This window comes from Sorex fumeus, unplaced genomic scaffold (assembly GCF_029834395.1).
Source record: "Sorex fumeus unplaced genomic scaffold, SorFum_2.1 ptg000014l, whole genome shotgun sequence".
NCBI lineage: Eukaryota > Metazoa > Chordata > Mammalia > Eulipotyphla > Soricidae > Sorex > Sorex fumeus.
This window is the reverse complement of record NW_026606071.1, coordinates 18,277,211-18,300,070: the sequence shown is the minus strand read 5'-3', so window position 1 is coordinate 18,300,070 and position 22,860 is coordinate 18,277,211. Positions and strand designations below refer to the sequence as shown.

General features: G+C 39.2%; 1 protein-coding gene across 1 annotated transcript in view; it reads right to left on the bottom strand.

Annotated features, from left to right (window-relative positions):
* AOX1 (aldehyde oxidase 1) overlaps nucleotides 1-22,860 on the bottom strand; it is a 91,845-nt gene that overhangs the window by 1,396 nt on the left and 67,589 nt on the right. The window contains exons 26-34 of the mRNA XM_056111776.1: nucleotides 19,173-19,400; nucleotides 9,498-9,593; nucleotides 8,715-8,843; nucleotides 7,970-8,044; nucleotides 6,508-6,560; nucleotides 5,048-5,162; nucleotides 3,146-3,211; nucleotides 1,023-1,211; nucleotides 226-393 (exon numbers count right to left, since the gene is read on the bottom strand). Of these exons, the coding sequence (XP_055967751.1) occupies nucleotides 226-393; nucleotides 1,023-1,211; nucleotides 3,146-3,211; nucleotides 5,048-5,162; nucleotides 6,508-6,560; nucleotides 7,970-8,044; nucleotides 8,715-8,843; nucleotides 9,498-9,593; nucleotides 19,173-19,400 (1,119 nt within the window). The remainder of the gene's footprint in view (nucleotides 1-225; nucleotides 394-1,022; nucleotides 1,212-3,145; nucleotides 3,212-5,047; nucleotides 5,163-6,507; nucleotides 6,561-7,969; nucleotides 8,045-8,714; nucleotides 8,844-9,497; nucleotides 9,594-19,172; nucleotides 19,401-22,860) is intronic.

Genomic DNA, 22,860 nt, shown 5'->3' with positions numbered 1-22,860 from the left:
AGAAGGGAACAAAATCAGGAAGGGAGATAGAATAGATGGATGAAAAAGAAATTTCTTTCTGCATGTGGCAGAGAGCCCCTCTGCAGGCCAAACTGATAAAATCCAAGGACCACATCTGTTCAAATGCACTTAGGAGTCCTAACCCTTTTTTCTGCTATGGAGAACTACTCTGGTGGATTAACACATCTTAACCACAAGTGAAGCAAATAAGAATCCAGAAGGTACCATTTTTGTGAACTTGTCTTCACAGGCCATTCTAATCTTCTCTGGGGTCAGCGGACTAGTTGATGCCAATGGTGTGCTCAAGCCTCTCTCCCGCCGCGCTGCTCTCACGGCATCTTGGATGGCAAAGAGCACAGAACATCCCAGGAACAGTGCAGGCTCCCCTATGCCCTGCAAGGGAAACATCCCCTAGCTGTGACTGCCAGACACAGACACACATGTAAAAATATTTGTATATGTAAACTGTGACATAAGTAACTTTTACACTTGGCATTTATTTTAATCCAGTTTTCCTATTCTCAGAATTCTAGCATAAATAGGTCATCCTGAAGGCCAAGGAAACAGCTCAAAGAGCTGAGCGCATGCTTTGCAAGCTGGAGCCCCAGATTCAAGCCTGGGCCCTGACTGCATGATCTATTGAGCACCAATGGAGTGACCCTTCAGCTCCAAGCCAGAAGTAGGCAAAGAGCAGAGCTGGGTATGACTCCCGCCCCCCCCCCCCCCCACACACACACACATAGTATCTCAAGTGGGGAAAGCAGATGTTGAAGGTTAGAGGATTATTATTTCAAGATGAAAAACCATATACAGCCTGCTGGCTATGGAAATTCATGTGAAGTTCTAAAGTTCATAAATTCATTCATATATGTTTATAATGAAAATGTTTAATGGGGCATTTTTAAAGGGCACTTTATCCTACAATCCTGTTAATAAAAACCCAAGTACCAAGAGATAGATAAAGCCCCCCATCCCACACACATATCACATAAGTTTGCATTTAGTCACAAAGTGTAGTTTACCTTAGATGAATACAGGGTATTTGAGTTTTCAGTTGGAGGTAACAGAGAAACATGCAGTTCTATGGGGATGTCACAGATGGCAGGGATTTTATATTGGCTTGGACCACGAGTGTACAGGACACCCTGAGGTGAGTACTTCAGTTCTTCTATTGTATAAAGCCCCATGCCTTGAATAAACGCACCTTCAATCTGAGGGGAGAAAAAGAATTTCAACTTATAAGAAAAATACAGTAAACAGTGCCATTTCAATTTCATGCTGTTTGTTTGAAGTTTTAAAATACAAAGTTTTAAATATTTTTTAAAAATGGATTAAAAGACCAGTTTAAAAGTGTTTTCAGTGTGTCTTGGAGCATTTCTCTGAAGGCTTACCCAAGAGTGTTTCTCAACATCCCATTTAATGTTAAGTTCAAAGTCAAGGGACTTTGAACATTTCCACTCCATAAGCAGCTGCTAAGAGCTGATGGCCCAAACACTCTCATTAATTTTGCCTCTGAGGAGGATTGACCCCTTTCTGACTCACTCATCCCCAGAGCCCAGTTTGCCAGAAAAGGCTCTTGGGACTCAAGAGTCTCAGCATCTCATCCCACCATCCTCACAAGTTGACTGTTCTGACATCTGGACACATTTTTCTCACTTTTAACAGGAAAGGCCTGAGGTGGATATTCCCAAAGCTTTTTCATAGCTTCAAAATGCTCTCTATGCAGTGGGAGGGTGGGCAAGGGGAGGGGTATACCAGGGGTATTGGTGGTGGGGAACGTGCACTGGTGGAGGGATAGGTGTTTGATCATTGTATGATTGTAACCCAAACATGAAAGCTTGTAACTATCTCATGGTGATTCAATAAAATTTAATAAATAAATAAAACAAAATAAAATAAAATAAAATAAAAATGCTCTCTGTTCCTACATGTCTGCATGGAGCCAACATTACCTTCCCACATTTTTTTTTTCTTTCTGATTTCTGGGTCTCTTCTTCATTTACTTCCTTTCAGTGGCCAAATTTTTTCCTGCCCTACTTCTGCAATTGGCAGGCCTGTTCTTCTCTACACAATAATAGATGAATCCAAATAAACTCCATTCTCTGAGCCAGATTTCCTCCTCTACTTAGTTAAGTCCTGTCTTAGAGACCACCAATCTGGCCTTCATTTTCTATCTTCTCCACCCTGTCTCCATCATGTCTTCCTCCTCTGACTCAGATACTCACCATTGTCATTGCTTCTCCCAAGAGTCTTTTCTGGCAAACAGTGGCATCAATGTACACTGAATTTCAGGTCTTTTTACAGGTTGATTTCCTTCACTCTCTTCTCTTCCAGGAAGCCTTTTCCCATCTGCTCTTGAAACCCTCCTCCACCCTTAACTACTTTCTGAAGTCTGCTTTGACACCTTCAATCTGCACATCCTTCCCATTCTCCAACCAGTGTCTCAATCAGACAATGACTCAATTTAGGTCCTCAGTTGGAGGAAATAAGGGGAACCACTCCTGAGGGCAAGATACACACAGAACATAAAGGGAGCCTCTACCAGTTCCAGAGTCCTAGCATCAGAGAACATGGCTCTTCAAAGAGGCAGCTAATGAACTTTTCTTTGAGGACATGTAGCTGCAAAGTCATTAAGTTGTTTTTAAGAGACACTAGGCATTTTAAAACTTATTGAAAATACTTTTCATGCTTTCATCTTGTCTACAATTTTAAAATTCAAATTAAAAAGTGACTGAGAAAAAAATCAGCTGCCTATCAATACCTACAGCTGCAGATGATGTTTGTCGCCCAAAGTCAACTTCAAACTCCTCAAAACTAGAGTCTAGTGCTCAGCACTTAGTCCCCTGCATTCAACTTCTAACCCAGACAGGTAGCACTCAGTTTGTGACTACCAGTCTCTTCCTGACTCACTCAAAATTCCCAGTCACAGACAGTATATTCTTCAAATACTACCTAAAACATCTTAGTTTCTTTCCTGTTTTTAAACAGAGATTTGAGTTCTGTAGCTGGCCTGAATAGAATGATTTTGGCTAAGAGAGAAGAAAAACAAGATGATGAATAAGCTGAATGGAATGTTTTCCCTGTTGACCCCCACAGCAGTCTCGCCTTTCACAAACAGGAACAGAGGCAAATTGGTTCCACATACCTGGCCTATGTCAATGGCTGGATTGAGACTGTAGCCAATATCCATCACAATGTCTGTTCTGATGTTCTATTAAAGAAATAATTCAAAAATTAGTATAATTTAGGCAGAAAAAAGCTGAGAAATATTTCCTTCCAGTATGGAGTTGAACTGAATCTCTCTTTGGATTATTTTATTACTCCGGGTAAAAGAAACAACAAAGATTTTATGAGGTAGTAGAGTTGACTGTGCATACCTCCTAAATTATATAACTACTCTTAATTAGCTTATATGATTTTTTTTCTTGGAGACAATAGGAGAGAAAAATATTTACTTGACTCTGAGTCCAGCTGAGTGATGCAACACATTGAGCTGAATCCACGACAACAGACTTAACATGACAGAAATAGAAAAGTTCTCTGATGCTCAGAATTCTAGCTGCAAAACTCTATGGCTACAAAACGACTCCACATCCAGAGTCCAAGTTGACTGCATGATGTTTATTTATGAAAGCCTTGACCCAGGGTCAATCAGGAAAAAAAAGTCTTCCAGCTGTCACCTGCTGCCTTCCAGTTTTTGTTGTTAGAGATAAACTAACTTTACAACTTGTTAACTTCTAGTTTCTTTAACAACTTACAGATGAGGACAGAAATCCAAGCCAGGCTTGTGGAAATCCTTCTGCTCTCCAGCAGATATATTCCTTCTTTTACATGGAATAAAGATCTCCACCATTACAGAACAAATTATACTTGTAATAATCATTAATAGAATGAAGGAACCTGAGTGTCTTTATTTCATCTGGAACTGTCACCTAACATTTTTCTTAAGAAAATTAGATAGTGATAAAAAAATTTTCACTAAAATAAAAGTTCAGGTCCTCATCTTTTTTACTTAAAGATGCAATAAAACATAAATTTGTCTTTGATACCAGTTAGCAAGTCTGGCACTCCAAGAGACAAGTGGCCTCAGCTGAAGAGATGGACATTGGGTGGATGCTGAAATAACTAAAGTGTTTACTTTGGGTATGGTTTGGGAGCAACTAAGTGAAAGCAGAATCTCATTCACACTGATGATTATTTACTATTAGCATGACTAATAAGTAGCTTCATTTACCCCAAAGACCAGAACAAGAGGAGGAAACTCAGTGAGTATTGAACTAGCTGTATGTGTCCTTTTTGCTTCTTTTCAAAACACGCCTTAAAAGCAGAGGATGCTCTCAAAACAATTTAAATAGTAGAATCTGGCAGGGAAAAAAAAAATTCAAAAGCTGCCTTTTAACATCCTTAGACTGATTTTTGGTACCTACTGAGTGACTGGATACTAAAGAAATCCTTTCAGATTGTCCTAAAACAGCACTCCATATAAGAGGACAGGATTGCTGGCTGTGCCATCAGGCTACATGAAAGCCTCCCTCGAGGCTATGCTTTCTTGAAATGCTTTTCTTCATAATTTCATTTATAAAGGCTACAAAAAATAAAGAGGAAGTCACTACTTGCTTTCTACAGAATCAGCCATACCATCAATGTCACTGCTAAGTTTCTATTCTGATAATAGAAATCATCCTTGGGCCAAGTACATGGTGTTTCTGTGGTGCTTCTAAAGATAAAGTACGTGGAAATTTATATATCCAAGAAGCACTGTCACTGTAGCACTGTCCTCCTGTTGTTCTTCAATTTCCTCGAGCAGGTCCAATAACGTCTCCGTTGTGAGACTTGCTGTCACTCTGTTTGGCATATTGAATATATCACATGTAGCTTGCCAGGCTTTGCCGCGCAGGCGAAATACTCTCAATAGCTTGCCGGGCTCTCCAAGAGGGGTGGAGGAATTGAACTCGGGTTCGCCAGGTCGGCCACGTGCAAGGCAAATGCCCTACCGCTGTGCTATGTATCCAAGTATAACATAAAAACCTTCCCAATTGGTACTGACCTTATGACCACCAGTGAGACAGTCTATTTCAACCTCAGAACAGGCAGCTCCATATACAAAGTATTCGAAAGGACGGCCTTCACCTGTCTCCCAATTCATGTTTGACTCATAACCCCTGGAGAAAACAGAATCCTTGAGGAGTGTTGTTAAACCGTGAGGTCCCCTCATTACAGACCTATTAGGGGTTGTGCTCAATTTGTATGCACAGCAAACCAAACAAATACACTTGTAGAGTGATGTGTAAGCACCTAATGCATGTAATAAATCTGTTGACTAAATACATATTTACTTATTTCTCATTAAATTTGCTTTGTCTAATTAAAAACAATCACTCCTAACCAATAATTCCTTATGTGTGTATGTTAACTTCTTACTAATATTCATCCTATCAGCTTTAACTAATATAGTAACATATAATCCTATTGTTCTCAAATTAAAGGCATTCAACGTGCCTTTTATATCAAACACTACTGCAAATGTGCATAGCACGCCTGTTGCCCTGTCTTTCTGTCTTCAAGGTTCAGCTTTCTGTGTGAGGAATCAGGCCTATTGGCCCTGGTTTTCTGCCACCCTCTGTTTCCCAGTCATCTTTAAGGATCTCAAAGGAATGCCATGGTAAAAGAGAAGCTGGACTGGTTACTTCCAGAGCCTTCCTATACTCTCTTACCCCTATTAAATGAAGTGACCAATAAAATTGTCTAGTGCTTATTCCTAACAACCAGTTAGTACTCTGGAACTCCCGTGACAACTGTTGAAGTGATCAAATCAGTAAAACTCTATGGCATCCTTCTCTCTGATGGGTTTCACTCTCCAATGAATTAATTTCATAATTTGCTTTCAAAAGTATGTTATTCCAATGGTTTAACATCTAGACAATAAATGTTATTGTCAAATTTCTTATTTTGAGCTCAGATTGGCACAAAACTTTCTAAATTCAAAATGTGAAATATTGGGGCTGGAGAGATAGCACAGCAGGTAGGGCATTTACTTTGCATGTGACCAACCCAGATTCAATCACTAGCATCCCATATAGTCCCCTGTGCCCACCAGGAGTAATTTCTGAGTGCAGAGCCAAGAGTAACCACAGAACACTCCTGGGTGTGCCCCCCCTCAAAAAAAAAAAAGAAAAGAAAGTGTGAAATGTTTTTTTCTCATATGGTAGTTTTTAACTTGAATTACCTTAGGTTTGGGATTTACCTCATGGGATCCATTAGGATTTCAATTTCTGTGGGATCCAAACCCCCAGTAAACCCTCAAACACTAACCAGCATGATTTGAATTGTCATTTCAGTTGTATTTTAAGTGCCTGAATGAACATTGGGATTAACTAGCTGTAAGGTGTTCTTAATAGTGAGGTAATAGAAGGTATAAAATAAATTTTTGTCAATACTGCAAACAGAAATAAAACTTCCTTAAGATGTACTGGTGTTTTCCAAAACATGGTTGAAAGGACTATTTACCTGAAGTATCCAGTAGCTGAAAGGCTGATGCTCTCATTAAAGGCAGCCTGTGCCTGTAAGAGAAGAGTAACATGGGATGCCATAAGTTGGTTTAAATAAATAATTATTCAAGACTGCAATTTTAATTTCACTACATGTTAAAAGCTATCAGGAGTAGTAACTAGAAATAAATGTTATTAATTTACTCAGTATTCTCCACCTTCACACATTAGTTAAGAGCCTTTGTTCATTGAATCTAACCTTGATCAGAAAGTGCCAGGGTGTGGCACACTCTAGACTAAAGTAGAATGGACTTTTATGTGCTATAAATGACTTCTGGAAGTCATCTGTGGATACTCAGCCTATTAGTGGGTAATGTTCTGGGAAACAATGGGAGGTTCAATTTGAATATTGTGTATATTCTCCAACAGTCTAAGAAGAAGGGTATGATTTTGCTAAATTGGACCATTTGTTCCAAAAGTTTTTTCTTATTTTGTAGTGCCCACAGTTGATTAATCTACAAAGAAAATGGAGACAAGCTCTAAGGCCCCATGTCTGAGAAAGATAAAGATGAGAAGAGCAACCACTGTGAATAAAGTAGGCGGGACAATCACCATTCATAACAATGGAAGATTGATTCTCTTGCCAGCTTTTTCAAATCAAACTCTCAGGCAGCACAGAGCTGAGGGCAGAAATAAATATGCCCAGAAAGAACTGAGAGTGCCTATAAGCACTAAGTATAAGGAGAGTCACAAGTATGGAATAACACACAATTTTTATATAGAACTCACAAAATGTTATCTATCTAGACCAGTGCTTTTAATGTAATTTTCTGAAATGATTGGCATGACACATTTTCCCAGTCTTTATTGATATCCATTTCATACTACCTGGTAGTTTAGAGTTTAGAGCCTATTATCTTTAAAGCATTCAGTTGAGTTGACAATATGTGTCTTCTCTTCTAACTGGAATATAAGTAGATCTAACTATTTCCATTATATTATGGTTGAAAACATATATGTATATACATATATATGTGTGTGTATACATATATATGTGCTGATATAAAGATAGGAATATCCAATGATTTTCTTTATTATTTCTAAAAATGTTTATGTGATTTTTATTTTTTATAGAAGGATTATAGCATCACTTCCCCCTTTTAAGAATAATAGAACTCAAAAGAGAATAAATAGCTTTATAGCTACTATCAAGAAAATACTTAGGCCATAAGAAAAACATTAACCAATTCTTGCTTAAAATAAGAGTTCTAGATAGAATCATTTTTAATCTAATAATGACTTTTCCCAAATGCAAGATTACCCACCATACTATGATAGGCTTTCCATATTCTGAGAGCCAAAGGACCTCTATTTATTGCTTACTGTGTAACCACAGTCTCTTTAAGGTATATCTCCCGCTAATATTTAATTCACACTCCGCTCATACTCTCTAGCATAAAAATAAAAACAATGGTTCTCACCCAATCCTTCCAAGTGCCTTGAGGATTCTTGCAGATGATGGGCTGAAGGCGTTTTAGAAGAGTTTGACAAGCATCCTAGGGATTATTTCAAAATTAAAATTATAATAATCATTTCATGCAAACACCAGTTTAAAAACTCATGATCTCTTATATTCTCTCATATTTAAAAGTCCTCTGGAAAAACAAATAAAAGTGATACCTATCAGAAAGATATATGAAAGCTTTCCTCAAGGGGGTGACATGTGACCTGGTCTTGAAGGCGCATCACTTCATAGGGACCTTAAAAGTCACTCTAAGAGGTCTTAACAATAGTAAATTACCAGCCACTGTTTTAAATCCAATGTGTTCATATCCACTTCATGGAAAGTGGCTTCAGGCAGCATAAGGCCAGAGTGAAGTGTGAAGGGACTGACATGGAAAATCAGAGCCTCAGAAAAGCCAAGGCAAAGAGTTCAAGTCTGAATTGGCATAGCACAGAGCAGAAATTTTCTGACTAGGACTGAAATGGGGTGCTGACTAGTGAGAGGTAGGGGAGGAGAGAAGGTGGTATTTTAAGTCCAGGAGAAACCACTGGTTCCACCCACCATGCTGTATCACCTGTTGAGTGTGGGGGGAAATGTAGTTTTCAACTGAAGGAAAGGGAATGAGATAATAGTGGGATTGATTCTCAGCATCTCCTGAGCTTCACCAAGTGTCTCAGAAGCTCTGATCTTGACAGCATGAGTTATTTGGTCATGACTTTTACCTTGACTGCTAAACCGTTGACCTCCGCCACTATAGACCCACCAGAGGCATATGCATTAGGAACAGTTTCCGTGCTTGTACCACGCAGATGAACATTTGACATCGGCATTTTCAGTTCACGACTGACAACCTGAGTTTTAAGGGAGAGTTCTTTTTCACATATTTGATGAGTCACAGATACATGCATCATATTGTCCACATGATAGAAAGTGCAGGAAATACACAGAGCAGGGAGTAGTCAGCAAAACCAGGGTGTCTTCTAGTCAAAACAAGTTCTTCTTTTCTAAAATCCCTGAAGCTAGCCTGGGTCCTATGCCCTAAGCACACGTTCATTTTATCTGACTTCCCTTTGAATAACACATCAGGAGAGCAGGTGGGATCCCAAGCAACAGATGGAAGGAACGACTTTATCTGAACTGATAGAGATGCTTCATCCATGTTTCTGATAATGTTCTGGGAAAAGAGCATTTCTTGTGATAAAGGACAATGATATTAGAGAAGTAAAGTCACCAACATAAGACTGGACAAGACAGAAGCTTGAAAACTGGTCTACATGAGAATTTATTAGAAGGTGCCTTTGCTCCTTTTTTTGTTTTTATTAAGTAAAGGGAAGATTTTTCTGGAGAGCAAAACAATATTACTAACTTCAGCTGATCTCAAATGCTTCTCTTTTCTATATAGCAGTATAGTTTAGCAGAATTATAGTTTAGTCTACTTTCAGCATGCATCTCCCATCCTGGGAAGATCTCCCCAACATCCTTAATCCAAATATTTTCATTCTTACCTGAATTATTTTAGTATGGACTCCTTGACCCATTTCAATCCCACCATGAGTTACGAGCACAGACCCATCTAGATAAACATGAACCAGGGCAGCAGCCTAATAAAAAAAATTAATAAAAGATAAAAAGTTAACATTTTTGGTTTGATTAATATTATAGGATATGTCAATGAAAATATTTTCCCTGGAAATGATATTCTTCTTTCCATCTCCTGTCAAGAGATGTACTTTTCTTGCCTCCCTGAAGGAATTGACCAGAGCCAGGGCAAAAGCTGGCACCATGGTTCAGCATCATCCTATAAGTGTCAGAGTGCCTGCGGATGGCTCTGAGTCTAGGGCAGGATTGAGTTCCCAAATAACTTTGCCTCATTACAGCTTTCAAGCACCCTGGTACCTTTAAGGATGTCCTTCAACCCAGGGTGAAGAAGGCTTGAGTTTGGGCAGGTATCAGGGAGATCAGATTTTATATGAAGGGTTGAATATAGATTAAAGAAGAGGGAGAAATATTGGGCTTGTACAGCTTCTTGTGTACTGGTATTTTGTTAGAATTGGAGTAGGTCAGTGCATTATTGTTGTATTGTAGTTGAGGTAGCCAGGATTTTTTCCACAGAATTAGGTGCTAGAGGCTGGGATGAAAGTCAAGAGTGCTGGGAGTGGGAAAGCACCTACTTCAAAGCTTCACTAGATGCCCGTCATACGCCAAAGAATAATGCCTGAGAGGAAGGTCAGACTTTAGAAAGGGAGAAGGGTGACCACCATTGACCGACCTTATCCAGAATCTTTTACCACGATAAAAGGTGCTTGTGAATTCTAGGGTTTTACCACTAGACAACCAAAACAACATGAAGAAACAGCGCAAATCCCCACTACAAAGAGAGGACAAAGAAAAGAGTACTGAATCCTCAACCGGGGTTATCCACAAATATGCTCTTTCCGATAAAGAATTCCGAGACGAAATGCAGAGGATGTTCAAGGAACTACTCAAAGAATCAATGGAGGAGATAACCAGGAAACTAAAGGAAGAAATGAAAGAAACAATAGAACGGATAGTCGAGAAAATACAGGAAGAAATGAGAGCAGAAATAAAAAAAGCTACATAAAGAAGTGTCACAAATAAAGGATTCAGTAGATGAAATTGAAAACTCAGCAAATGCCCTTAGCAGTAGGATGAATACAGCTGAAGACAGGATCAGTGAGCTTGAAGATGAGCAACAGAAATCGTGCAGGGAACAATTTACAATGGGAAAAGTCCTCAAAATAGCTATAAGGAGAATCAGAGACCTGGGGGATGGCTCCAAGAGGAATAACATTAGAATCATCGGAGTACCAGAAAGACAGGGAGGCAACCCCAATGAAAAAGCCACAGTGAAAGAAAGCATTGCTGAAAAGTTTCAGAGTTAAAGAATGCAGACATCCAGATCCAAGGAGCAAGAAGGGTGCCAGCTAAAAGAGACCCTAATAAAAATACTCCAAGGCATATCATAGTCAGAATGATGGATGGTATTGACAGAGACACAATACTGCAAGCAGCACGGTCAAAGAAAAAAATCACATACAAAGAAGCACCCCTTAGATTTACAGCAGACCTATCAGAGGAACCCCTCCAACCCCGAAGACAATGATGGGATATAGTGAAAAAACTCAATTAAATGAATGCCTCACTAAGAATACTTTATCCAGCTAAATTCTCACTCAAACTCGATGGAACTATACACCATGCTGTAGATAAACAACACATCAGGAACTTCATAGACTCAAAACCAAATCTAAAATAAGTATTAAAGGGACTCCTCTAAGATAAAAAGGAAAACACTTATAATCACAACCAACCCCTACAGAAAGATGGAAGAAAACCCAATGACAACAATCTCTCTCAATATCAATGGTCTAAATTCACCAGTCAAGAGTCACAGAGTGGCAAAATGGATCCAGAAACTGAAACCAACATTCTACTGTCTACAAGAAACTCATCTGAACAATTAGAGCAAACACAGACTCAAAGTTAAAGGATGGAAAACAATCCTGCAAGCAAACAGCTCCCTCAAAAAAGTTGGGGTGGCCATACTAGTATCTGACAACATAGATTTCAGGTTGAAAAAGATTAGAAGGGACAGTGAAGGCCATTTTCTATTTATCAAGGGATACGTACAACAGGAATACATCACACTCTTAAATGTATATGCACCTACATTTAAGAGTGTGATTTCTTCCTGTGATTGTATAATTGAAATTCAAGCACAAAAATTTGTAAGTCTACAACTGTACCTCATGATGTCTCACTAATAAAAAATTTTTTTAAAAAGTATATGCACCTAATGAGGACCAGCTAAATACTTTAAACAAGTGCTAACAGATTTTAAGGAGGACACTGATAGCAAGATAATAGTAGTTGGAGACTTCAGCATCGCCTTATCACCTCTGTATAGATCAACAAGAACAAAACTCAACAAGGAAACATTGGCTTTCAAAGAAGAAATAGAAGAGAGAGGGCTAATATACCTATACAGGGATTTACATCGCCAAAAGAAAGAATACACATTCTTCTCCAGTGCACATGGAATATTTTCCAAAATAGACCACGTGCTAGGCCACAAAATATACCTCAATAGAATCAGGAAGATAGAAGTAGTATCAACAATTTTTTCAGACCATGATGTGCTGAAGGAAGAAAGAAGCGATCACACAAAGACATCGAGAAACAAAACAAACACCTGGAAATTAAACAACTCAATATTGAACAATGAGTGGGTCAGGAAGGAAGTCAAAGATGAAATCAAAAGATACCTGGAAACAAATGAGAATGAAGACACGAGCTACCAGAACCTATGAGACGCAGTTAAAGCCGTGCTAAGAGGAAAATTTATAGTGTTGCAAGCATTTTTAAGAAAAGAAGAAAAGGCCTACATAGATAACCTAACCATACAGCTCAATATCTTAGAAAAACACCAACAAATGGAACCCAAAATTGGCAAAAGGAAAGAAATAATAAAACTTAGAGCAGAAATTAGCAACATGGAAACCCAAAAAACAATCCGAAAGGTCAATGAAACTAAGAGCTGGTTCTTTGAGAAAATAAATAAGACTGATAAACCACTAGCAAGACTCATAAAGAAAGAGAGAGAACCCTAATAAACCGAATCAGAAATGAAAAAGGGGGCATCACAACAGAAACCAATAAAATTCAAAAGATCATCAGAGACTACTTTGAGGGTCTGTATGCCATGAAACAAGAGAACCTAGAAGAAATGGATAAATTCCTGGATTCCTATAATCTCCCAAGATTGAACCAGAAAGCCTTGGGACACCTGAGTAGACCCATTCATATCAAGGAAATTGAAGCAGTAATCAAAAGTCTTCCAAAAAACAAAAGCCCAGGCCCAGACAGATTCACTAGTGAATTCTTCCAAACATTTAAAGAAGACCTTTTGCCAGTTCTCCTCAAGCTTTTCCAGGAAATTGAAAAAACAGGAACTCTCCCAAACAGCTTCTATGAGGCACATATCTCTCTAATACCAAAAGCAAACAAAGACACCACCAACAAAGAAAACTATAGGCCAATATCCCTGATGAACACAGATGTGAAGATCCTCAACAAAATATTAGCAAATAGAATCCAACAACTCATCAAAAAGATCATAACCATGATCAAGTGGGATTCATCCTGGGGATGCAAGGATGGTTTAACATTCGGAAATGAATCAACATAATACATCATATCAACAAAAGTAAAGATAAAAACCATATGATCATATCAATAGATGCAGAGAAAGCATTTGACAAGATACAGCACCCATTTATGATGAAAACTCTCACCAAAATGGGTTTTGAAGGAACTTTCCTCAAGATTGTCAAAGCCATCTACGACAAACCCATGGCAAGCATTATCCTCAATGGGGAAAAGCTAAGGACCTTTTCTCTAAGATCAGTGACAAGACAAGGATGCCAACTATCACCACTTCTGTTTAACATAGTACTGGAAGTACTTGCAATAGCGATTAGGCAAGAAAAAGACATTAAAGGCATCCAGATAGGAAAGGAAGAAATCAAGCTCTCACTATTCGCAGATGATTTGATACTATATCTAGAGAATCCTAAAGTCTCTACCAAGAAACTCCTAGAAACAATAGGCTTGTACAGTAAAGTCGCAGGCTATAAAATCAATGCCCGAAAATACATGGCCTTTCTATACGCAAATAATGAGAGAGAGGAAAGTGACATGAAAAAAATAATCCCATTCACAGTTGTGCCCCGGAAAATCAAATACCTCGGAATCAGCCTAACTAAAGAGGTAAAAGACCTCTACAATGAAAACTGCAGAACGCTACTCCATGAAATAAAAGAGGACACGAGGTAATGGAAACATATCCCCTGCTCATGAATAGGAAGAATTAACATTGTCAAAATGTCAATATTCCCTAAAGCATTATACAGATTCAACGTGATCCCTATAAGGATACCCATGAAATTCTTCAAAAAAATTAGATCAAGCACTCCTGAAATTCATATGGAACAACAAATGCCCATGAATAGCTAAAGCAATTCTTGGGAAAAAGACATGAGGAGGCATTACCCTCCCCAACCTCAAACTCTACTACAAAGTGATAATAATTAAAACAGCATGGTACTGGAACAAAGGCAGGGTCACAGACCAATGGAAGAGGATGGAATATCTATACACATAACCCCAAATGTATGAACATCTAGTCTTTGATAAGGGAGCAAGAAATGTGAAGTGGAACAAGGAAAGCTTCTTCAACAAATGGTGCTGGCATAACTGGACAATGACATGCAAAACAATGGTCTTAGACCTCGACTTAACACCATGCATAAAAGTCAGATCAGAATTGATTAAAGATCTCAACATCAAGCCAAAATCCATAAGGTATTATGAAGACAAGGTTGGCAAAACCCTCCACAATATTGAGGCTAATGGTATCTTCAAAGACGGCACTCCACTGACCAACCAAGTGGAAATAGAGATAATCAAATGGGACTATCTTAAATTACGAAGCTTCTGCACCTGAAAAGATACAGTGACTAGAATACAAAGACTGGGGGGGTATGGGGAGGTGGGAAGGTTACTGGTAGCATTGAGGTGGAGAATGGGCACTGGTGGAGGGGTGGGTGCTCAATCATTATAACTGAAACCCATGCACAAAAATTTGTAAGTCTACAACTGTACCTCATGGTGTTTCACTAATAAAAATTTAAAACAAGAGGGTTATTTTCAAGAACAAACATTCCTGCATTTCCCATATTATAAGTATTATAGAGAATGAAAATTCAAATACAATGGACAAGAACTTTTTTTTTTTTGCTGCAAAATGGACCAAGTCCATTCTAAATCATCTTGGCACTTTAGTTGGAAGGGAACTTGGATGTAATCTCCAACTGTAACATTTTCCCCAGAAAGGTGAAGAAACCAGATTTCTAACAGAATCAGAGACTGCTGAGGTTAGAAACATCTAAACCCTAGGCTAACCATCTTTGATAATTGATAATCATGTGTCTTCTTGCAAGTCTGTTCCTGCTGAACAAAGAGTACTAGAGCTATCCCAGGGAACTGCACATAATGAGAATGGCATCTTCCCTTTGGGTCTCCAGTGAAAAGAAATTTTTGGTCCTATAGCAAATGCTTCTGATGGTTCCACTTTAGTTCTAAAGGAACTGTAAGGCACACCTTTGCAGTTCTTCAACTGGGAAGATGCAACCTCACTGATATAGTCTTGGCCGGCCAGTAGTCTCTTAAAATTCTGTCATCTGTGTTTTATAATAAATAAGTTTCTATGCAGAATAGCACAATTATCTAGGATGTATAAAGATAAGGTTTCCAGAATATTCTGGCAGCAACATAGTCTTCAGTAAAGATAAAGTTTTTGTATAGATTACTTATTTATTAGAAATATTGGTCAAAAGTGAAAGTCAATAGAATTATATGTCAATCACAAGATATATCCAAGAGAAGTTTATATTCCCAGATTGTTTTTATGCTGACTATTTTTAATACCACTACTCAATTCTCCAGAAAATTGGTGGAGGAGAATGGGCACTGGTGGAGGGATGGGTAAACAATTATTGTATGACTGAAATAGAAGTTTCTAAGTCTGTAACTGTACCTCACAGTGATTCTCTAATAAAAAATTTTTACAAAAAAAAAGGAGAAATTCATATAGTTTTCAATAAGACCTTTTATAGTAAAATTGGACTCTGTTTACTGCAAGTGTAAACTAATGATGTACTGGGGCAAGGGGACATAGGAATACTCTTTCTCTGAGGACAAAGGCAGTATCTTAGAATCTTGAGAAAAGCATCTCAGTCCTAATAACCATGTTCAGGAGACCTGAGAGCATGAACAGAGCATACCTGACTGTGTAGTGACAATTTATCCTGGGAACTCCTATTATTCTCCTGGCTATTTATTCTCAAAATAATAATGCTAAGGAATGCATCCTCTATAGAAAACAGAGCTGGCAGCCCCAGGATTGTACAAGTTGCCAGGTAATGCAAGTCACAATGGCTCCATCCTAAGGTACTTCTTTCTACTATAATACAATGTGAGTCCCCTGGGAAGAAGAAACATGTCCTAAGGCATCCATTGGAATAAAACATAGTGCCTCACATGTAATAAGTGCAAAACAAAAATCTAATAAAGGAATTTGCAATCGCTTAGTCATTTGATCTGTTGCTTAAGTTGGAAGATTCTGCATTTGGTCTCCTTGGTGCTAGAAGCAATTCAAAAGTTGCTTGTGGGTGAAATTCATATTGGTACATATGATTGAGCTACAATTAGAATGAATTGTGCATTTCTTTCATTGTACGGCCCTGCTGGCAGCAGCACTCTGCCTGTGTGTCCAGGGCAGCATTTCTATCAGAGACTGCTGATTAATTTGTTCCGTGTGCTGCTACAATCTTCTCAAGCCATTTAAAGTGTCAAATTTGGTTCAGTTAAGTGGCACCACCAGATGGTTCATTGTTAGAGCCACAAAAGATAATTCCACAAAGCTTCATCTACGACAGCGGCCCAACTGGAGCATGGGAACAGATGGTTCTCCAATAGAAATTGGAGACTTAAGACTATGAAATGTAAATCTTCAGGCAATGACTACTAAAATTGATGAGAAGTCTGCTTTAAGTCCCACAGATTCCCAGAACGTTTAGTTTATATAAACATTTGAGTTCCTATTCTGTGCCAGGTGCCATAGTAAGGCAGAGTTAATGAAATACTCAGTGTTCAGCAGGGTCCCTGATCTAGGATTAGGTGAAACACAGGTGAGGTACACTTGACCCCCCTCAGCTGTCAGGGCTGCTGTTGCTCAAGGAGGCAGCATGAACTGAGACACAGCCAGACGGTCCTAAAGTCAAATATATATTCTATGAATGCACACTAGCTGGATGTCTTTGGTCAAGGCAACGGAACTCAACAGGATCATCAGTTCTTATTATTGGTGAAATGCAAATAAAAATAATGATAAATCATCTCGCACCTGGAGAATAGCTGTCATTTAAAAGAGAAGCAACAAGTGTTGGAGAGGATGTAGAGAAAAGTAACCTTTGGAAACTGCTGGGAACTTGATACAGTTATTATGGAAACATTATGATGATCTCAAACAAAAATAAAAGCAGGGCCAGAATGATAGTACAGAGAATACAGCTTGCCTAGCGCCCAGGTTCTATCTCCAGCAACCCATATGGTCTTCCAAGTACAGCCAAGAGTAAGTATTGAGTGCAAAGCCAGGAGTAACCCCTGAGAATCACTGAGTGTGACCAAAAACAAAACACAAAAAAATGAAAGCAAAGCTATTTTTTTATGAATCAGTTTTGCATATTTACCCTAAGAATACAAAAGCACCAATCTGAAGAGGTAGGTGAGCCTTTACATAATCATAGCATCATTTATAATAGCGAAGAGTTGGGAAAAATTTAAGAGCTTAATAGTAGATGAGTGGATAAAGATGATATTTTATATATATACCACAGAATATATGCCAATCTAAAAAATTATAAAATTATGCCATTGCTATATGGATAGACTTAACATCAGGTTTAGTAAATTAAGTCAGAGAAATACAAATACTGAATAATTTTATTAGTATGTGATAGGTAAGGAGACAAAAGAAATTAATAATATGAAACAAAAAATTAATTTTAAACTAAACTAATGGTTGAGAGAAAGGAACAATAGAGGAGAAGTAATTATAACTCTTATAAAAGAAAGCAATTGTGTGGCAACATTGAAATTAATTTTTTATTGAGAAAGTTAATGTTATTAAATAAAAATGTTGATTGATGATGATGCTCACCTGAGACATATATATTTCAAAACATTGTTACTTCAGTAATGCACACACACAATTATTATACAATGTATATGTTATATAAAATATGTATTATATGTCTATCAACACCTCTATGGGCTTTTATGAGCACAACCTAAGGATTTATTTTCTCTTATATAAAATAGAATCACACATACCCGAAAGAGATGAAAGGGATTGAATGAAGTGGGAAACTGAAAATCACCAAGTTTAGTGCCTTACCTAAAGAGGTGTCCAAATATCATCTCTCATTCCTTCCTTGATTTGATTAGCTGCAGAATATTTTTCTTGTATACATTTGGGGAGTGGTGGGTGACACCTCGTGGGTACAGTGCTCAAGGGTCACTCCTCAGTGGTACTCGGGAAACTGTGTGGTTGCAAATATTGAACCTAGCCACCTGCATGAAAGCATGTGCTCCAGCCCTCTGAACCATCTCCTTGAGATTTATTCTTTAAGAAAATGTTTTAAACATAGAAGCTAACCAGCTCCTGGTGGGTAAAGAAGAACAAGAGCTTCTCAATAGTCTTTGAGTGAGAATTTGTAGTGGTACGTAAAACTGGAGATAATAGGGCTGCATGCTCATTATTGTGAAGGGTACTAGTATAGAGCAGGCTACAAAGTGTGAGTTTCACTCAGAAATGAAGAGATGGGAGCAGAAAGTGGACTTTAGTAAGCAAGGATGGAAATTGTTTTATCAACCAACAATATAAAGAAATCAATCTACAAATATTCTCCTGCACACTTAGAATAACTGTGAGGTAAGCAAACTTCTAAAATTGTGCTTAAACATTATTTAAATGTTTTAGCCTTCTAGATTTGGTAGCCTAACCTGCCAAAAAAAGGAAGAGTGGAAAATGCTTACCAGTTTCCCACATCGATCTAATCACATTATGGGAGAAGAGGGTCTCAGCAGGTTTCACTCCTACCATCCAACTTTATACTGGAGCACTCTGGGGACCCCAAAAGGTTCACTCAGCATTTTGCTGTTAGGGCCAGGAGAAGATGGTCCCCTGATCATCCCTCAAAAATGTTTTTCTTTGGGGTCAGAGAAATAGTATAGTGGATAAAGCACTTAAACCACATATGGTTCCCTGACCCATCCGAGTGATCCCTGAGTACAGTGCCAGGAGTAGCTCTGAGTACCACTGGGTGTGGCACCCCCCCAAAAAAACAAACAAACAAAAGGAATGATTTTTCACCAACTCCTGGAGACTGATCAGAGGCACTTTTATTTCCTCTAAAGAAAAGCTAGCTTGATGGAGCAATTTGGTGAAGGTGCAATCAGGTCTAATAATCATGTGGATAATCTACTTAATGAAAAGTTTTCTCAGTCCCTTTGATTTGTCAGTTTGGAGAACTGACCTGACTAGCAGCCATGGATCCCATGCCAATTGGAAACTTCATGGGGACCACGGCCAGTCCTTTTTTCTTCCAGTAGTTCTCTGAGTTGAATTTTTCCACGGCAGCTTTCCTCAGGGAGTATGAAGACATGGTCATGCATTCCTCCCAACACCGTATCAGGTTCTTAGCATCAATCTCCTGTCTGTAGGGTGTTTGATCAATTTCCTTGTACATATTTATTTTTCGAACCTATAAAAGCAAAAGAGATTTTGCAGTGAACACCTAGCTGACATATTTCTTCCACCCATAGTCCTCCTAGTTGCATTGTCTTATCTACTAATGCCCAGTTTGGGTCTTACAATTTATGGAAGCCCTTATTAGCATTTAATTTTCTCCTCTTCCTCCTCTATTCATAATTTATATCAAGTACTCCAACAGTTCTATGCCTTCTCTACTGTGTTTGTGTTAGTTTTCAAAAAGAAGGAGTTTTCAAAAGGAAGGAAACCTTTCCTTATGTTTTTAAAAAAACTCAACCCAGTACAGGGATACTATTAACTCTTAATTCTAGGTGCATATTCTAGGTTAAGAACCTGCTGTCAGTACTCATCAATACGCTGTCTCAGATCTTTACACACTACCTGTCTGAATGCAAGGTTCCATCCCAGTGGAAAACCAGCAGGACTGTACTACTGTTCAAGAAGGGAGACATCCATGACATTGGCAACTATCGCCCAATCTACCTACTGTCTGTCATCTACAAGCTGTTCACTCGAGTCATCCTGAATAGGATTGGCAGAACACTAGATGAAGGATAACTATGCGAGCAAGCCGGGTTCTGCAAAGGATTCAGCACCATTGACCATATCCACACGATAACCAAGCTCACTGAGGTTTCTCGGGAGTTCAAGATGCCACTCTGTCTAACATTCATTGATTTAAAGAAGGCCTTTGATTCTGTTGAGACGGAAGCTGTCATCAAAGCCCTAGCCAATCAGGGCATTCAAACCAATACACCAGGATCCTCCGTGAGCTGTATTACCGATTCACTACCAGGATCTCACCATTCTACCAAGAAGTGATCGTCCATGTCAAGAGAGGGGTTTGTCAGGGTGGTACGATTTCACTGAAACTCTTCAGTGCCACCCTTGAGAACATCATGCGATGACTGGAATGGGAAGGAATGGGAGTGAAGATAGATGGTCGGCAACTACACCACCTTCGTTTTGCTGATGACATCGTTCTAATAACACCAAACATTAGTCAAGCGGCACAAATGCTGGCTGACTTTGACCGTGAGTGTGAAAAGGTCGGATTACAGCTGAATCTCACAAAGACAATGTTCATGAGAAACAGTCTCGTTCCTGATGTTCCATTCTCTCTCAACAGAACGACCATCTCCGAGTGCAACAGTTATGTGTACCTAGGTCAAGAAGTCAACATGACGAATGACCTGGCACCTGAGTTGCACAGGAGGAAGGGAGCAGCTTGGAACGCCTTCAAGAGCGTTGAATAAATAGCTAAGAGGACAAAGAACCTCTGGCTCCAGGCACATCTCTTCTATTCCACTATTCTTCCTGCATTAACATACGCCTTGGAGACCTGGGCCCTACGAAAACAGGGTGAGAACGCTATTCAGGTATGCCAAAGAGGAATCAAAAGAGCTGTGCTTGGAGTATCACGTTTCACTCAAATGAGAGAAAGAATCCTGAGTTCTGACCTCCGTCAATGATCAAAAATCAGGGATGCTAATAATAGCTGAGATCAACACCAGGAGGATTACTCCATAGCTTAGAGGCCAGCCGGGTATTCTAGGGGAAAGGGCAGTTCAGATAGAGAAGGGAGCACCAAATAAAGGGTGTTTGGAGGATCCTCCCAGGAGGGGAGATGCATGTTGAAAGTAGAGTATGGACTGAACATGTTTGCCACTCAATGCCTCTTTTGCAGACCACAACACCCAAAAGGAGAGAGAGAACAAAAAGGAATGCCCTGCCACAGAGGCAGGGTGGCGGGGGGGGATGGGGGGGATATTATCCATGGTGGTGGAAAATGGGCACTGGTGGAAGGATGGGTATTTGATCATTGTATGACCAAAACCCAAGCACAAAGATTTGTAAATCTACAACTGTACCTCATGGTGCTTCACTAATAAAAAAATAAATTAAAAAAATGCAAAAACAAAACAAAACAAAAAGAATCAGGGATGCTGTCTCATTTGCCAAGGCATCGAAAATCAGATGGGCTGGACACATAATGAGATTTAGAGATGACCGCTGGACTAGAGCCGTTAACGACTGGATTCCATGGGACGTCAGAAGACCACATGGCCGCCCACCTACGAGATGGTCAGACTTCTTTGTCAAGACCCTGAACGATCGGTTTGAGGCTCTTTGTGTTGCTAGAATGAGCAGACGCCATTGGGCTACATAAGCACAGGACAGGGATGAATGAAGACGTTACTGGCACCCGCTCGAGCAAATTGATGAGTAACGGAATGTCAAGTGGTCAAGTGATCAAGTGATTCTAGGTGAATATCTATTGAATAGTAACCCAAGATTTAATTTCCATGTTAAATAAATTAGTTCATTTAGGTCCTATGGCAAGACCTCTATAGCTTCCAAACAGAACACTACAAAAGTTTAAGTTTAGCCCATAGTTAGGATAAAGAACAAATAAAAATACTCTAACCTAGGATGTCTAAACCATTAAGCATTTTATGAATCCCTACAATAGGGGCAAATGCCCCAAGTAAGAAAAAAATGATGCCAAGTATTACACATTTTCAGTTGAAAAAACTCTCAGCAGTTATGTCCAGTCACATACCTCTCCAATATGACAAAGGCTGTAATAGACATATACTTTCCCCATTCTCTTAAAAAATATTGCCAGATCATTAAAAAAGACTGGGAATTAGTGAGCTGTGCCATCCTGGATAGGGTAGTGTTTGGGGGTGATTATTCTCTCCTCTAGCTGCCCTTGGGATGAAGTCATCTGATTTTCATCCTCTTGGTACCAAATGCAACACAACATAGTCTGATGAGATGGCCAGGAAGGAAGGCCCACATAAAATTATGTGGCACAAAGAATATGGTTCTTTTTAGAACAACAGAGTTGATACTGTGGGGAAAGCAAGTGGGAAAATTGGGCTTGAGTTCTTCCTAAGGACTCACTTGGTATGGGATACTTGGCATGGGATGAAGGCACAGGTAACAGGGGATGCTTCCTCAGGTCCAGCTGAGGGTCAGTTGAAGTTTTAACCCACTACCCCAGGGGACCATGGGCTTCTGATATGATGCAGGCAAGAGTAGAGTCTGTAGACTAGTTCACACTGAAAAGTGACTCCATCTCTTTAGGAGAGGCCAGAGAGCTGACTGGGAGAAGTCACAGGAAGAGATATTATCTGTGTTCTCCTATCCTTCCCTTTCTCTGCCTCAAAACCATTGCAGATGACACAGGGCAGGAAGAGAGAGAACAGACTCCACATCTTCCTAACTCCAAGCCAAGATTCTAGGTAGAAGAGACCCAATGAGGGATTGGAGCAATAGTACAGTGGAAAGGGCATTTACCTTGCAAATGGATGACCTCAAGTTCTATCCCTGGCATCCCATATAGTCCCCTGAGCCCATGAGGAGTAAAACCTGAGTGCAGTCAGCAGTATGCCTGGATACTGCTGGTGTAGGTCAAAAACTGAAGAGAAGGGGTGAGGGGGAGA